General features: G+C 55.0%; 2 protein-coding genes across 2 annotated transcripts; both read right to left on the reverse strand.

Annotated features, from left to right (window-relative positions):
• Positions 1 to 12,701: 12,701 nt before the first annotated feature.
• On the reverse strand, positions 12,702 to 13,109 carry NGA_2051000 (chaperone protein dnaj 15; the record flags this gene model as incomplete). Its single annotated transcript, XM_005856176.1, has 1 exon — positions 12,702 to 13,109. A coding segment is annotated over one exon (408 nt), but the record flags the coding sequence as incomplete, so codon positions are not given.
• Positions 13,110 to 13,163: 54 nt separating this feature from the next.
• On the reverse strand, positions 13,164 to 13,504 carry NGA_2034100 (chaperone protein dnaj 16; the record flags this gene model as incomplete). The annotated part of the gene is made up of 1 exon (XM_005856175.1): positions 13,164 to 13,504. A coding segment is annotated over one exon (341 nt), but the record flags the coding sequence as incomplete, so codon positions are not given.
• Positions 13,505 to 17,514: the final 4,010 nt, after the last annotated feature.

A 17,514-nucleotide genomic window follows, 5' to 3' on the forward strand; every position in this document is an offset into this window, starting at 1 on the left:
TCTCGGTGGCGGCAGGCAAAAAAGAGGCAATCCGCAATGGACGTGTATCGGCACTTGCAGCAGCGCTCGCGACACTGCATTCTGTCATATTTCAGGTTTATAATGAAGTGACTGCCGCTCCCACACTAGAGAATGTCTATAGATATCTGTCAGAGGGCGAGAGAGCAGGCGAGAGAGGGTTACGGGGTTGCGGAAAGAGCATATTAGCGCAGGCCTAACAGCCCTGCCACAATTTATGTGTGCCGTGGAATAATAGCGCATCGCAATTCAAAACAAGACGAAAACAGATCGTGTGTATAGTTGAATGCAAGCTCTCCTGTCCACTGTCTGTATGCTCGGATTGCGCTAGGCAGAGATGTGACAGTAAAAAGAGGAGACGTTGCTGTTCTTAAAACAGAGGCGGGAGGTCGAGGTCCATGCAACACACGGGATAGTGAGCAAAGATTCCCAGAAAGTGCAAACTGAAAGCTGTTGAAGAAAAATCACTTCTTCTCATTATATCCTTTTGAAGTCTTGACGTAGAATTCTCACCGTGTAATGAACAGCAAAATGACTCGGACTGACGATCTCGCTGCCCCTTCCGCCAACCTCCCCACCCCCGCAGCTCTTAATACAAGGGCAATGGGGCATAAATCCATTTTCATCTACGGCCACAATCACACGACACGTCCGCCTCAACCAGTTGATCATTGAAACAGTATTTTCTCAAAAGGACTGCCTGTTGGTGGGGCACGTGTGATGAAATGTGTCCTTTTTCGCCCGTCTAAAAGGTAGCGGGATTTTAGACACAGCGAGTTCCTCCTGGCGGGAGCACGATTTCCATCGTCTTTTCAAACGCTGAGAAAACGTCTTTTTGAGTTTCCAGCCATAAAACTTGCATCAACTTTTAATCGCTAGGGCAAAAGGGCACTGTTCAATTTCAAGTTTCGAACAGCAAAGGGCTTGATTGTTTTGGGGTAGTATCACAGCCCCAGTTGGCTTTCTGAAGCACGCGCAGCTGACTGCACCGGCACTTTAAACCACAGGTACACGCAAAGCTGTACATGTTCAAGCCTCAAAACTCCACGGGCTCGTCCTTCTCTTCCTCTCCAATCCTAACCAATGCTACGGGACTGCGGAGGGCTAAAAGTAATCACTCTTTTTCAACTACTGGGTGCACGGCCTCAGGAATTAACGCCATAGGTGGGAGCAGTGCGCGGGGTGGTTGGTACCTCGAAGACGACGAGGAAGACGGATTTGAAGAGAGGCGAGAAAGGTCGAATTCGTTCGGTGCGGGGGGAAGTTGCAGTGTTGTTCGCTCGAATTCTCTTCCGTTCCAAAAAACGAAGAGCAACTCTTCTTTAGCCATGATGTCGCTGACTGGCAGTCTTACTCGCATCGGGAGCAACTCTGGCAGCAACAGCAGCCTTTTGCGCTCTCTTCATTCCTCCTCGCGGCGATGGACGTCACTGATCCGCAGTATGGAGCATCTGTGGGACAGGGAGGGAGGGCCGGGGATGGGGATGGAAACTAGCCCGCAGGACACGGACCGATCTTATCGCCTGTTAAGGTGAGTGCCATCCGGGAGGGGCCAAATGAGAGAGGAAAGGAGAGGCAGACACTTTTAAAGAGAGAAGAGTTGCGGCTGTGTCTGCGTGTGGCTTCGAGTGCCATTCCGCGTCCTGCATCGCCCCGCATGACCCCCTTTTTTCCCCCCTAGGCTCCCCAACAACCTTCGAGCTATCCTGGTCTCCGACCCCACCACGGACAAGTCAGCCGCGGCCCTCAGCGTGCGCGTCGGGGCCTCCCAAGACCCCCCCGAAGCCCCGGGTCTCGCCCATTTCTGCGAGCACATGGTAGGGGGATGGGACAGGGAAGCACGCCGACGGCCTGGGAGCGGACGGGGGAGGGGGTTCAGTCTGGATGAGCATTTATCCATGTCAGAATGAAGGGGCCATCCGATGATGCAGGCGGGTTTCCGCCTGCTGGACAGGATCTTTTCCCTCCTTATTGTGTGCACGTGACCACGTTGGAAAGGCTCTTGCAGGCGTGGAGGACAGCCCCGTCTGCCCCATTAAATCTTCCCTTCTTCTCTATGAATACCCCCCTACCCCTCTCTCTCATCCAGCTTTTCCTGGGAACCGACAAGTACCCCCGGGAAAACACGTACAAGGACCTAGTGAACAAGAGCGGGGGCTCCTCCAATGCTTTCACCTCGATGGACTTGACCCTCTACAAGTTCCAGGCCTCGGCCGATGCGTTCGCCGGAGTGTTGGACGTATTCGCGCAATTTTTCATATGTAAGGGGGCAAAAAAATGATGGTGGTGAAGGCTTAAGAGGTGAAAGAAGGGAAGCACCGATGAAACGTGCCCTCGTACGCGATGTAAAGCGTGCATATCCCGTTCCAACGAAATCTCCCTCCCTCTCCCACCCTCCCTCCCTCCCTCCCTCCCTCGATTCCTCCCCCTTACGTAGGCCCCCTCTTCACCGAGTCCGCCACCGGACGGGAGCTCAAGGCGGTAGACGCGGAAAACAGTAAAAACCTGACCAACGACAGCCGTCGCATGTGGCAGATTACCAAGGCCGTCGCTACGCCCTCGCACCCATGGTCCAAATTTTCCACGGGCAGTCTCCAAACCCTCAAGGAGGACGTACCTCCTGCTTTTGACCTTCGCGACGCCCTTTTGCGCTTCTACGCCGAGTGAGTGGGAAGAGAAAGGGGGCCTTGAGAGATTGGGAAGAGAAAGGGGGCCTTGAGAGATTGGAGCCGCGGGGGCGATGCGGGCACATGAGTGATCTGTAAGCATCCAGCTTATTCTCTGTCTCTTTCCCCCTCTCATTCCCGCCGATGCATCTCGTGTCCTTGTTCTTACTCGGACCCCAGGCATTACTACGCGGGGAATATGGCCCTTGCCCTGGTAAGCCGGGACAGCCTCGATGTCCTTGAGGGGCACGTGCGGGACAAATTCGGTGCCATTAGGGACAGAGAGCCGCTGGCAGTCAGGGAAGGCGACGGAGGGAGGACGGCGGCAGTCCGGTTCAACAACCCCTTCCAGACGCGCGTTCTGCCTCTGGCATCCAACCACACTCCCAGCGACGGCCAGAGGAATGCCCTCTGTCCCCCCACCCCCAACCCGTCCTATACCATCTCGGGCGACGACGACCCCAGCACAGGGCGCCTCCCCTCTGTCGCCCCCCTTGGCTTGGACGCAGGCATGGATCAATGCCCCGCCGTGCCGCTCATACGCATTGTGCCGCTGCGCGACAAGAAGGAGATCCGGGTGACCTGGCCCCTCCCTCCTTCCCGCCCTGCGTACCGCGCCCCTCCCACGCGGCTCCTCTCCCACCTACTCGGCCATGAGGGGGAGGGCTCCATTTTCTCCGTCCTGCACAGGGCGGGCTGGGCAAGCGGGGTCCATGCAGGCTTGGGGACGTCGCAAGACGATTTCTGTTTGTTCGAGGTGACGGTCGCCTTGACAGAGGAAGGGCTGCCACACTGGCAGGACGTGGCAAGTCTGATTTTCCAATACGTGCACTTGATCGGCCGTGCCTCCCCAGGTAAAGGCTTCTCTATCCAAACTTTGTGTCCCGTTCGGCCATTTTCGGCCCGTAAGTCTTGAGTGCTGACTCCCGCGGTCTCCCTCCTTTTTCTTCGCCCCTTTCCCTTTGCTTTGCCGCCGTATGTAGAGGAACTTCTGGTCCTCTGGGACGAGCTTCGCGTCATTTCCGCCACCGCATTCCGCTTCCAGCAGAAGTCCTCCGAATATTCCTATGCCGCAGACCTGGCAAGGAGGCTCCAGTACCATCAGGACAGGCACGTCCTGAGCGCGGGGCACTTGTTCGATCCCTTGGAAGAGGCCTCCCTCTCGGCCTGCCTGGCCCATATGACGGAGGAGAAAGCCATTCTAACCCTTTCGTGCAAGGACAATCAGTCACGCTTCTTCCATCGGCATCGCCTGGACCTGTCAGCGGCGCCACGAAACTCACCCGCCGTGCTCGACCTCGTGGAACCCTGGTATCAGATTCCCTACCAGCTCGAGCTCTTCCCGGCCCACGCGACCCGGGAATGGGCCTGTGCGCACGTCGACTCCTTGCACCTTCCCCGCCCTAACCCGTTCGTCGCGGAGGAATTCGAAATCCTTGCCCCATCCTACGAGCCACCCTCCGCCACACCCTCCCCCCCGCCTTGGTCTTTGCCAACCCCTGCGTCCACGTCTGGCACAAAGTGGACCTTTCCTACAAGCAGCCTCGGGCCCACATCGTCCTCGAATTTGCCACGCCCCTTCCCCAGCGGGATCCTGCCGCCGCTGAGCTCTTCGTCCGGTACCTGGAGCATACTCTCGCAGAAAGCACCTACGACGGCGTGGTGGCGGGGCTCGGATGGTCTATCAGTAGCCATGCGCGTGGCCTGACCTTGAGGTTCGCACCCTTTCCTCCCCTTTTCACCTCTCCTCTCGCATGCTTTCATTCGCGTTCCTTCTGTTCATGTGGCGCTTTTCTATTGCCTCTCTCACAGGTTCTCAGGCTTCAGCCACAAAGTCCAGACCCTCCTCCACAAAGTCCTCGAGTCCGTCCTTACCACCGACATTCACGACGCGCTTTTCCGATTGACCCGTGAGAAGGCCATCGACGCCTACAGGAACATCGCCCTGGCCCGGCCCGACGAACATGGGCAGATGTTCCTCTCCCTTCTCTTGACCGAAGGACGCTGGGCGTGGAAGGAAAAACTTCAGCGTTTGGAATCCCTGCAGGCCGAAGACCTCGCGCACTTTCACCGGGAGCTGATGGCCCGGAACTCCGTGACCCTGGGTGTGTTTGGGAATGTGAGCGAGGAAAGTGCCCTTGGATTAGGGGAGCTGGTGGAACGGCTCATGCGGAGGAACGGGCGTTTCGAGCCCCTGTGTCCTAGCTTGCAGGTGAGAGGGAGAGGTAGGGGGATGGATGGCCGACCCATTGGCGGACGCCATCAGTCGGTGACTGCCCGGGAGAGAGGTGCTTTATAATGGGACTGGAATCAATCTTGGCGTAAAATTCTCTCTCTTCCGCCCACCCCATCCGTTCCTGTACAGCCTTTTAGCCGCGCAGTCATGCTCGACGCAGGCGTCGACCACCGTCTCTGCGCCATCGTGCCCAACGATGCCGACACCAACTCCTCCCTGAGCACCTACTTCCAAGCAGGCCTGGTCACGGCGGCGCAGACGGCGCAATTGATGTTGCTGGCTCAGATCATGAAGGAACCATGCTTCACGCAACTCCGAACCCGAGAACAATTGGGATACATCGTCGGGTCCGGCGTGAAGAGTATGTGGTTTCGGTCCATGGTGGCCGGGCTTTCCTTCCGAGTCTTGTCCAAGACGCACGGACCCGAAGACATCCTCGACCGGTTGGAAGCTTTCTTGGGCCAGTTCCACCGAGAAATCCTGACGGTGCTTTCTTTATCGGAATTGGAGAGGCATAAAGAGGCTCTCATCACAAATCTACTGGAGCCCCCGAAGAAGATGGTAGGAGAGGCTAGCATGCACTGGGAGGAAATCGTGAACGGGACTTTAGAATGGAAAAGAAATCAGCTCTATGCGGATGGAGTGCGAGAAGCGGGGCGAGATGACTTGATTGAGCTATTTGATAGCGTCTGCCTCAACAAGGAGAAGCGTCGGGTGGTCAGTGTTATGATGCACGGAAAGCATCATCGTCCCATGAGGATTCTTGGAGGGGAGGGGACCACCGGGAAAGATGGACCCAACCTTCGTGGGCGAGTTGTCTATCTGAAGGAGGAGGACTGTCTGGCCTTCCGGGCTGCTCATGCCCTCTTCCCTTGTTCTCCCAGTATGTTCACGAGCAAGTATTAGCATGCCTGGGAGAAGAGCAAGTGTCTTGAAGCTCGGGTATATGCGGCCTTAGTTGAGCTGTGTAGAGTGTATACAACCACATATATATGCACTTGAGTGTATACAACCACTGGAATATGCACTTTACGCGTAAGGCTTAGCTCTGGTTTAATGAGTCGAAACGCTTAGGTATCGAATCACATGTCACAAATTCTGTGCGCTTCTTTTTGTTCAAAATGAAACGAGATGATACGTTTCAACAGTACACTGTAATGAAACATGAACACTCTGTGCACTTTTCTGCCGCGTAATTAATGCAATAATTTGAAAGATTGAACGTTACTTAGCGCATGTTTTTGTATTTTTCTTCTGGATACTTTAAAAATGGTCGATACCTGAATCTACCGTGGTGGCATGTATCCTTCAAAAAGAGTGCACCATCACCTACTGCCCTTGCCCCTGAGCATCCACGTCCTCCACGGGAATTGCGCAGAGCGAAGACTTGAAACGACTCTTGTTGTCATCATCACTTTTGCTGAAGCGTGTTGAATATGAAATGTAGATCAAAGCCTTTGACTCCTTGTCGTACACTCGCCGGACGCGGATGGTTTTGAAAAGCAAAGACCGGGCCTCACTAAAAACTTCTTCTCCTTGTTTGGAAAGATCAATCTGTGCAATGGGAATGAACATATCAACAGGAAAGAAAGCTTGATGGTACCTTGGGGAAAAAGCCGGGTTTCTGCCACGTGTCGAGATCCTCCCTGCCAAAACCTCTGCCTTCCCTGCTTGCCGCGTCTGGTCCCTTCCCTTCACACACCACCCCTGTCCCCCGCCTTACATTTTTCATAGTCACCGGGCCCGTCCTAACACAGGCCACCGAGGCCTGGGAGGGGTCGCTGAAGAAGTCTTTGGCAAGCCGCTCGGTCAAAGGGCGCCGGAAATCGCTGATGTACAAGGTGACGCCCTGGACCTTGGGGTCTTGAAAAGCCTCGACATTGATGCTGTCTTTGAATATAAGTCCCGAAGCGGGAATGTCTGCGACTTGGCGGCGCTCGTCTGAAGCTGCGCGGGCCACAAATGCGGAGCGGAGGGTGGAAGCAGGGGAGGAAGGGAGAGAGGACGCGGACAAGAGGGATAACGAGATGGGCAACACGGTACTCGCGAGAAGACGGACACCCGCCTGGAATTGAGCAGTGGAGGAAGCGGAGGATGCGTCCATGGGGCGGCCCTTGCCAGGCTTGAAAAGTTGCAGGAGTGCCTGGAAGCCCGAAACCGCCCAGTACTCTGTATGCTCCACCACGCGCCCACCCTTGCTAGGGTCGTAGCGATGGACCGTGGCCCCTTCCACGTCGATGAAGGGGCGCCAAGGCAATGCAATCTCACAGGTGAGGCGCCATTGGGTGTTTACCGTCCGGGAAGTGCTGGGATGGAGAGGAGGGCGTGGGCTCTATGAGAGGGAACAAAAGCGTGCCCCCAGCACCTTGACCAAGCATCCATCAATATCACGTACGTGTCCAGTCGTATCTCGCGTAGTTCTAAGCGAGGATCCCGGAAGAATATCTTCAGGTTGTTTATGTTGCGACTCCAGGTGTCCAAGCCCGAAAAAGACAGGGTGGGGTCTGGAGGGAAGCAGAGCATCGATTGAGCCTCCAAAAATAAGGAATTCCCGGCCAATTGCAACACGCACCCGTGAAAAGACAATTTTCATCGTATGCATCAGTACTGATGTCTCCTGTCAGAAAATAGGCAGCCTTGTAGTCCTTCTCAATTTTCTGTCTGAGCACAGCCGGGGACAGGCGACGCGCGACTGTGTTGGAAGGAAGAGGTTTGGCATCTTGCCTTGCCTGACGCAGTATTAGATGTATGTATTAACATGTTCGAACGGTCCGAGTAAGCAAGTTGAAAATTACAGGTGTGAATGAACCGTGGGGCTCATATGCGCATTTTTCGAACGCTACATCTCAGTTAGACATTGATATTTTTATTTACCAAATTATTCAGGCCACCGGTCAGAAGCCCCACAGCCGTCTTCAAAACAGGTGATGTTTTCGTATACGATCCCTGCTTCGTGGAAACTTGTCTCCGTACTTGCTTCAGTCGCTGTAAATTCCGAACGGAGGACGAGGAGACAGACTGGAATCGAGGCAAGTGGAAGGCCGTCGAGCTTTCCAAAAGGACAAGTAGAATACTGACGATCGTCACGAAGCGCGTCATAGCAACCCAGACGTCCTGCCAGTTGAGTGTGTGAAGCATTTGTCGTGAAATGATACAAGCCCGTAGTAGTACCATCGGGAAGAAACGAGTGCGATCGCCCCGCCCCCTGCTTGTTCTAGCGAGGGTTTCGAAAAAATCGTCTTTCCTTTTCCTTGCCCCTTGCGCGCAGGACAGGGTCGACTAAAGGGAGCAACACCTGCGTGCTGATATCGGCCGTGGCTACATGGATTCCACCAATATACATCGTGAAAGGGATCAGATTGACCGGGCAAAAGCCCCACTAAAGCATCCGACCTCCCCAGCCTGAGTCCATTCTTGCTCCCTCCCTCCCTTCCTCCATCCTTTTTTCTCACACACCCTCTCTTCCTTTCCTTCATCCCTTGCCAGGCACGACTACATGTCGTGGATAAGATCCATTGTGCCGCTTTGTTTACTTCTCCTCCTTTGCACGCCAACCCTCCACTCCGCCTTCGTACTAAACGGTCGACCATGTGTACGGCGCCTCAGTAACTCGGTTTCACATTCAAAGCCAATCGGTGACTCTATATTCCCACTGAAGGCCACAATCCCTCCCAATGATGACGCTGGCTCTTTCAAAAAGAATTCCGGCTCGAGGGAAGACGGAGTTGACTTCTCAAGCGCATCCGGTCGCGACGTCGACCTCTCTGTCGGCGTGTGGCCTCGGGAAAACCGGCAATTGCTAGGATTGCTGGGGGGTTTAGGTTTTCTGGAAACAGCATACTTGACGTACCAAAAGCTAACAACCGATGACTTGACCTCTCTATGCACCTCCGTAGCGGGGTTAAGCATGAGGTGTGGCGATGTGTTGAATTCGGAGTACGCGAGCTTTTTAGGAGTGCCTCTTACATTGCCTGGGGCGGTGGCTTACGGGACTGTGACAGCGTTGGCCTTATGGCCGATCCTTGCCGGGAACGAGGGAAGCCGAGAGCGTGCAGAGGCGGACCTCAACAGCCGAGCCCCATTGTTAACGGTCACGACGGGCATGGCTACTTTCAGCGCCTATTTGATGTGGGTTTTGGCCACACAAGTCCGGGAACTCTGCCCTTACTGCCTGGCGAGCGCCTCTCTCTCGTTTAGCATGGCCGCCTTGACCTGGGTCAAGCAGGTGGAGCCGAACGCAACCAAATCCTTGGTGTATAAGGCGGGCGCCGTGGTCGTCACGGGTCTTTTTTCTCTGGGGGCATTCGCCTACGCGAGCGCAAGGATCATGGTCATGAGCCAGGGACCGGGGGAGGGAGGGGAGGTGGGAGGGAGTAGGCCCCCGCCCATCACCACGCACTCGACGGCCCGCAGCGAGGCCTTGGCTCTTCGTCTGCAGGATCTAGACGCCCGCATGTACGGGGCCTTCTGGTGCTCGCATTGCTACGAGCAAAAGCAGTCTTTGGGCCAAGAAGCCTACCGGAGAATCGCCTACATTGAATGCGCGCCCGACGGTTTCGCGAGCGAGTCGAAAATCTGCAAAGCGCGGAAAATTCCTGGATATCCCACCTGGGAGATCAAGGGAGAGTTGTACCCAGGGGAGAAGAGCTTGGACCAGCTGGAGGACATCGTGGACGGGAAAGTGCCAGTGCCCCCGCCCATGGAGATTCCGGCCAAATGAGAGGCGAGGGGAGGGAGAGGGGGACATGGGGAGGGGAGTCGTGTACAAGAAGACATGTGAAACGAAAGTGACGTAAAGAAATTAAGTTAAGCCCCTGATGCCTCTTCGCAGGCGTGCGCCCGTACGTTTTATCTCTCTCATTGTGACGGCGAGGGCCACATGCCTCCCCCTCCCCCTGCCTTCCCCCCCCTCTTCCCTGCGTCCTCCCTCAGCGTCGCGCCTTGGCAATAAGTTCTGTAATCTTCCGCCGCTTCGAGTAAGTGTCCAAGGCGACGCGGCTGAGTTCCTGGACATCTTCGGCCTCCAAGTCCCAGGCCGCCGCGTCCACCATGTCCTTGGCTTGCGCACCCGTCTTGACCCCCACCACGGGGATCACGCCCTGCGCCCGGACCCAATTGATCGAGACCTGCGCCGTGTTCACGCGTCGGCCCAGCTTCTCCGTGTACTTCCCTGCCTGTTCCCGCAACGCCTTGTGGACCGGATACAGGGGCTCCAGGTCTGGGAAGGTATACCGGGGCTTCCGACTCCTCCCTCCGCTCGGGTCCATCATCGTGTAGGTCCCCGCCGCCAGGCCCCCGGCCAAAGGCCTGTTGGCCAGCGGCATGATTCCCAGCTTCTCACAGGCTGCCACCGTGCCGTCCAGCAGGGCAGCCGCAGGGTTCGCGAGGCTCAATTCAAAGGAATTGCTCCGCAAATTGATCCCGTGCTGCTTCGCCACGTCCTTGGCTCGTCGCAGGTCCTCCTCAGTCAAATACCCAATCACCCCGACGTGATCGAGCAGTCGCATCCGTTTTGCCTGGGCGACGGCCTCGAAAATGGCCTTCTCCCCCCCCCAGTACAGGGGCCCGGGCTTGGTGACCTGATACAAGTCCACGCGTGTCGCTTGCAACGCCTCCAAGCTGTGCTCAAGGGCCCTCAGGACCGCCCTGCGTCCACCTCGCACGTCCAACAACCCCTTCCCGAACAGTCGCGCCTGGTAGCTGGTGGCGATGAAAGGCCGGACTTGCTTGACCCCACTCTGGAGCTTCAGTTGCCGCTTCTTCCAATGGGCCACCATTTCCCCCAAGAAATCCTCGCACGGGTACAATTCCCGAGCATCGAACATGGGCAAGCCGGCTTCTTCCAGACAAGTAAAAGCCTCCTCGATGTCTTGTTCATTGAAGGCACCGCAGCTCATTTGCGAGCGCTCCATGGCATTGGACGGGTACTGTGGCCATGGGAGGGGCAGAGAAGAGAGTTGAATCGCACGTATCCCAGAGACGATGAATGAGGGAAAATCGCAATCTCCCCCTACCATCTTTCTCAATTCTGACGATTTCCTCCACAGAGTTGCTTTCGCCGATGATTCTTGGGTCTTTTCCCCTAGCTACCCACTTACATCTCCGTAGAAAAATCCATCGCGACGATCTCCCCAAGAATACGTGCCAATCCCGATAGCACCCGTGTAGAAATGTGAATCTTTGGAGAATTTTGTGTCTTTCTTAGGCTCCTCCGGCTGCTTTGGTTCCTTGTTGAAACGAGATTGACGCCGCCTGCTCCCCAGCCCAGCACGCTCCCCGTCGGGAGGCAAGGATGCGCTGCGAAGCGCGGTTGAAAAGCCTTGATCCAATTTCAATATCCCGCCATCCCTTACCACCAACGATGGCGATAAGAAGTGATGTGGCTGAGCTGGCATTTGAAAGGCGAAACTTCTTCTTAAAGCAGGGGAAAGGGCCACTGCAGCAGCCACAATGCGGCAGGCGGACTTAACCATCTTGTTCTTCATCTGCAAGCTTTCCCTGACGGGACCAAGCACTTCCCTGTGCCTCGTGGTAAAAGACGGGGCGCTTTAAAGAGATGTATGTGTACCAACGTCCTGACAAGTATGCGCGGCGTGCTTGTAAAAAATAGGAAAGGGCTATGCTGTCCGTCTCCATATTTGAAGCTCAACATCATCGCAGCCATCGCCTGCCAGTGTGAGCGATGCTTACCGCGAGAGGGCGATGGGCCAGGTGTTATGGAAATGTTATATGTTTTGGTTCTTTCAGGCTTCATCACCGAAGTATTTCGAACTGAGAATCGAATTTTCGCATTTTTCAATGCTGTCGTAATGATTTTGTGAGTGATCCACTTCGCTGATGAACATGGTTCGTTTCTCCGACCGCGCTGCCCAAGCTTTGTACGAAGAGGGGAAAAAGGCGATCACTTGAACCCCGTGGAAGCAAACGTTTGAAAAAGAAGCAAAAGTCACACAAATCACAGCAAATGTCTGTTACCCAGAAGTACTTTTGCCAAAAGCAAGATCGCCGTGTAGTCTCCGAAATGCTCCGTAGGATTACGAGTCTCTCGATCGGTCAATCAATGTTAGTTACCAGTGTACATACGCAGAAACCTATCCATCTATAGCCATTTACTGGAGATTATGCCTTTGAGGCCTGCAACTCTTCTTGTTGCACAATTGATCCTCCTCTTCCCCCCCGTCTGAAACCTGCGAGAAAGGAAAAAGACGACCTCTTCGTTGGACTAGTGCCGGAGATAGATTTATCACTATTTCCTGATCTTTCTGCCGCTCTGGTCACGCCTGCTCCTGGTGCTGATTTACAATTCTTCCCTTCGCCTAGATCCGCGGAAGCTCGGGCTGCTGGAGACACCACTTCCTTGCTGTCTTTGTTCGTCTCAGAGACCCCCACCGGGAGCCCGCCCGAGGTGGAAGCTGACAGGGCCTCCATGTGCGAGCCCTGTGCCAAGGGAAGAGAGGGAGCCGCCTGAGCCGTCGAGGATGTCGGCGGACCTTTAAGGCCTGCACTGAGGTGCGGTCCATAATTTCGAACCGATGAAGTGATGAACCGAGAGTAGGCTGCTTCCCTCTCTTGCACCAGTGCCTCCGTAACCTTACTCTCCTCGTCCACTTTGGCCTTAATGGCCTCGAAGGCAGCCTCGGCACGATCGTACTGCTCCTTGAGCAGCTCAATTTCGCCCTTTTTGGCGTAGAGCTTGTCGTCCATTTCCCTCATCGTTTGCACCAGGAGGGGATCGAGATGAGCCCGCATGATGGTGATCGTGTAAGAGGATCCCGTGTACCAATTGTCCCCGTACACGCAGAGCAGATGCTCCCCAGCCTGAATGGAGCGAGCCTCCAGGGTGAGGATATTGAGGCGGGAAAAGAGGAGGGGATCCGTTTTCTTTATCTCATAATTTTCGCTGGTCCCGTATGAGGTGATTGTCTGGAAGGGCACCAAGAGCAGGTCTGCCACGGTGTCTTTCTTCTCGTGATGCGGGCTGCTTTCCTGCATGTAACGGACACTGCCGTCCGCTTCGAAACAGATCAGCTTGAATCGATCTTGACTGGAGGAGCAACAGCTGACAATGACACCGTTCGCCGCGTCTGCTTCCGATAGTTGCAGCCGATAAAAATTTCCTCGCTGCGCAACTGTTTTACCGACCATGGAAAAGCCTGGCTTTAAATTGACGACCCGCTGCCCTTCCTCCCGCTTTCCCTTCTCCTTGCCCCGGTTCTTGGCCCGCACATCGTTGCATAAATCCTTAGCCTTGATCAATGTCTCCGCATTGACTTGCGTCTGAAAATTTGGACCAAATCTGGTAATAATGGCAAACACAACCTTTTGCAGGCTGTTTAAATTTTCCAAATCCAGACTCTCTGTGCTGTCGTCAAACATTTCTGACGTGTCTCCTCCGCTCAAATCGTAGCGTCGCCGTTTATTTGGATCCGATAAAATTGCATACGCTGTAGAAATTTCCTTAAACTTTTCGCCCGTCGGGGCATCCTTTAGGTTGCGATCGGGATGATAGCGCAAGGCCAGGATCCGATATGCTTTAGTGATTTGATTTATTGACGCGCCTTTCTCGACCCCTAGTACCTGAAGACATGGATGGATGGCGAGATTAGGGGAAGTCAAGTCTCCAAAAGGAAGCGCATATATGCTTTTTGATCGCCGTTCGTGGCTATCGGCTCTGAGGATATTCCTGCTGCCCCATAAGAGTCTGAATGAGGTCACTTACATGTCAGTCGCGTGCCACTACAAACACAAGCATCGAATCTGTTTTTGCTTACCGTATAGAAGTTTTTCGTCTGTTTAGAACGATCAGCACGGCGGAGATGGTCAGCCATCTATTCAATCTGGTTGAAAATGAAAGCTGCGGCGCCCTCGACTGTATCGTTGTTGGAAAAGCGCATCTGAGGGTGAGTCCTTCAACGTAGATCGGGACTTTATGTCGATCCCCGTTGAAAACGTGTACGTATTAAAAATTCGTGATTCATCTTGATTTGATTGCATACTTTTACGATGCCGCATCGTAGCCAGACACAGTGTTTCTCATCAATAGGAACGAAGCTTAACTATGCATGGGCCTACCTAATTCCTCCCTGTCCTCCTCAAAGAATACTAGAGGACATACCTACTCTTTCAAATAAATTATCCACGAACACAACTCGAGCCTCTACCCATAAAGTTAAGGAACGCATAAAACACACGTGCGCGTCTCCACAAACACAGTGATTTGGCCTGCGGATTAAGCCTAAACGGCCATCCGCCAGTAACGGTCAGGCCTTAACCGATCTCGTCATGACTGCTTTCTCTGTCCCAGAACTCACATGCCGCTTTACCACAAGCTCGACACGAGAAGGCCAAAACGTGCGCCACAAAGCGATGCTCATGGTTTCCAAAATTATTTTGCACCACAGCCAGCCGGAGGTTACTGCTTATCTTCTCCCGAATAGCCCCCTCGGCGAGGTGCTTCATGATGATTATCCCCTTCCTACCCACGGGCCCCAAAGCAGCAATTTTGGGAGGTTTCCTGCTCCATTTGGTCATGGGCACGTAAGTGATGACTCGCTACTTCTCATTTACTGTGAGGACATTGTTGCCATTTTGGAAAGGGATTTTTAATGCCAATTTATGGCTCCTTGGTCTGCACGGGATATTTTGATGTTACCTTCTTCTGCAGCATTGCAATGGTGCAGGTGACTCACGCCTCCATCCTTTTTGGAAAGAGCCAAATTGATGGACTTATCTTTCTTCTTTCCTTCGTTTTTAACCTCACTAATGATACAGCAATTCTTTTCTATCTCTACAACTCCATACCATCATCTACAGGCTCTATACTTTCGGCTCCCTGACCGTGTATCTCACTTCCTACCTACGCGTTTATGATCCTACCGTTACCTACAACAACACCATCGTAATTTATGCGTGTACAATAGCTGGGCAAGCTCTTTTGATGTTTCTTGGTGGAAAAATTGAACTTCGCGTGGGTCCTCGCGCGGCCGCTGCCATTGGTTCATGCTGCTTGGTCGGCGCTCCCTTGCTCTCTTCAATGGTGACGAGCCTGTGGGCGATGACATGCACCTATGGGCTACTGTTTGGGTTTGGAGGAGGCCTGACGTATACCGTGCCCCTCGTGTGCGGGTACCGGTGGGAGCCAGAGCGCAAGGGACTGGTCAGCGGCGTGATTCTGAGCGGCTTCGGCCTCTCCGCCTTGGTCTTCAATCAGATCCAGTCCGTCCTCGTCAATCCGCACAATTTGAAGCCGGACGTGGTCTACAAGGTGTGTCTATGTGAAGATGGACAGCCCATGGCAAAGCCCAGTGTTTCTCCAGGGCTCCTGGCGCAGATTTATGAATTTGCGCTTTTACACGTGTCCCGAATCGGTCTAAACTGAGCCATCTCTTCCACTCTTGTGCCCCCCTTTTTAATTCAGAATAAGCGATACTTCGGGCCCGGCCCTGTGACCGACGCGGTCCCGGGCTTGCTGGTAAAGCTCGGCCTCCTATACTCCCTGCTCTGCGTCACCGGCACCCTTCTGTTGCAGGACCCTATCTACAAGAAGATCGAGGACGGGGCGGAGGAAGAGGAGGAGGACAAGAAAGAGAGAGGCTGTTTGTCCGCTTCCTCCCACTACCTGGACATTGTCGGGGCTGAGTCGACCGCCCTGGTGGCAGCCGGCGACGGGCCCGCTCACGACAGTCGTGTCCACAAGAGAGACGCCCCGTGCGAGGTAGCTGGGGGTTCCTCGCCGCTCCGACGGCGTGGGTGGGAGGAGGAAGGGGCTATGGAAATCTCGACTCTGGAATACCAGCGGTTGCGGGAAGACAGGGAGCCGGTGGGAGAGGGAGGGAAGGGGAGGGAAGGAGGGAGAGGAGGAGTCGCGGTAGGGAATGGAGGACATAAAAATGGTGTCGGGGAAGAGGTAAAGGGAGGAGGGAGGGACTTGGCAGGGAAGGAGCCAAGGTTAGGAGGTACGCAGGTCGATAGGGGCTCAGACAAGGACGTAAACGGGGAAAGGGCCAGGCCGGGAGCGGAGGAGGAGGAGGAGGTGGAGGTATCACCGTCGGAACTCGTCTGCCTGCCGCAAGCGTGGCACGTGTCCCTGTCGTTCACCTTAGGGGCCTTGAGCGGGCTGGTAACCCTGGCCACCTACAAGAGTATCGGCATCTCCACCTTCCTGGACGACCACTTCATGTCCGCAGTTGTGGGCAGCGTGTCCTCCGTGGCCAACGCCCTCGGGCGGATTTTTTGGGGCTGGATGAGCGACCGTGCGGGTGCTTATCGCACGCTCTACATCCTCTGCCTGTGTCAGGCAGGCTTCCTTTTTGCCTGGGGCCTGACGGTGGGCGCGTGGAAGAGCCGGTGGCTGTTTGCGCTCTGCGTCGCCGGGGTGGCCTTCTCCCACGGGGGCAATTTTGCAATTTACCCGGCCCTGATCGCCACCCTCTTTGGGAAGACGAACAGCGCTCCGAATTTTGGGCTGATCTTCTTGTTCTATGGCCTTGCCTCCTGGTCGGGCTCAGTGTCCTACCCTGGTTGTCTCCTGAGCTGACCCCATTGTGCGATGTGCTGGGAGGGATCGCACTGACCTCGGCGGGGTCCGTGTGGGGGCTGCAGGCCTGGTACACACCCAAGCTGAAAGCGGGGGGGAGGCATCCGCTTTTGCGATGAAAGGAGGGGGGTTGTGGACGTGTTGGGGGAAGAGAAGCGGAACGGGGGAGGGAGGAGCCGGGGCTCTCCCTGGAAGACCCCCGGGCCTTGTACATCAGTGAGACCGCTCGGCACCATCGATGATGACGGGTCTCGTGTTACATAGGACAAGGAAAATAGCATATAGCACACCAAATGACCAAGACGTGCCCCGGGCGCAGTTAGCGTCGCTTGTAGGTTGTTCTTTTTCGTGTTTACCTCGGGCCCTGCTCGAACTTTTTGATTCCTGTTACTTACACGGCGTCCGGGCATACGCCGCGCGCCTCTGCGTTTCCTCCTCTCTCCTTTCGCTGGAAAGCCCCCTTCCATCCGTCGGACACACCACTGACCCCTTTCCATAGACCCTTCCAGCCATCCCAAGGTACGAGGCGGCCTTTCGCCTCGTCTGGTGGGCGGCGCTCAGATTCCTGAGTAGAGGCTCGTGCCGGTCATTGACACGGCCCGATTCCACTCGACGCCCGAGCATATAAGCTTTTTCTGCCCCTCCAAATCCTCCTTTCACGCTCCGATCCCCTCCACCCATAACCCTAAAATCGGGACCCCTCAGGAGGCTGGGGCAACCGTCGACTGCCCTGGGTCATCATCTCTCTTCTCAGTTCATTCAAGACACGCTCCATCGTGAAATGTCGGTCCCAATGGCTCAAAATGTGGAGCTTTGACGGGTTGACCACCCCAGTGCTCTGATCGACGCACGGAAGGTTCACTCGACTCACAAATCGGACGAAAGGAGGCTCATTGGGGTATCGATCTCCGCATTCGATTTTAAGTTCAAACAAGCGGCCTTCGAACGTCGTGCCCGGCGGGCCGAAGATGGAACCGTTCCAGGCGACCAGAAAAATGTCTTCCTGGTTCTGTAGGCCTAGGGAAATGGTAGGGTCTTGCCCTTTTTCGGCCTGGTCC

Source organism: Nannochloropsis gaditana, assembly GCF_000240725.1.
Source record: "Nannochloropsis gaditana CCMP526 unplaced genomic scaffold scaffold026, whole genome shotgun sequence".
In the NCBI taxonomy this organism is placed as follows: domain Eukaryota; class Eustigmatophyceae; order Eustigmatales; family Monodopsidaceae; genus Microchloropsis; species Microchloropsis gaditana.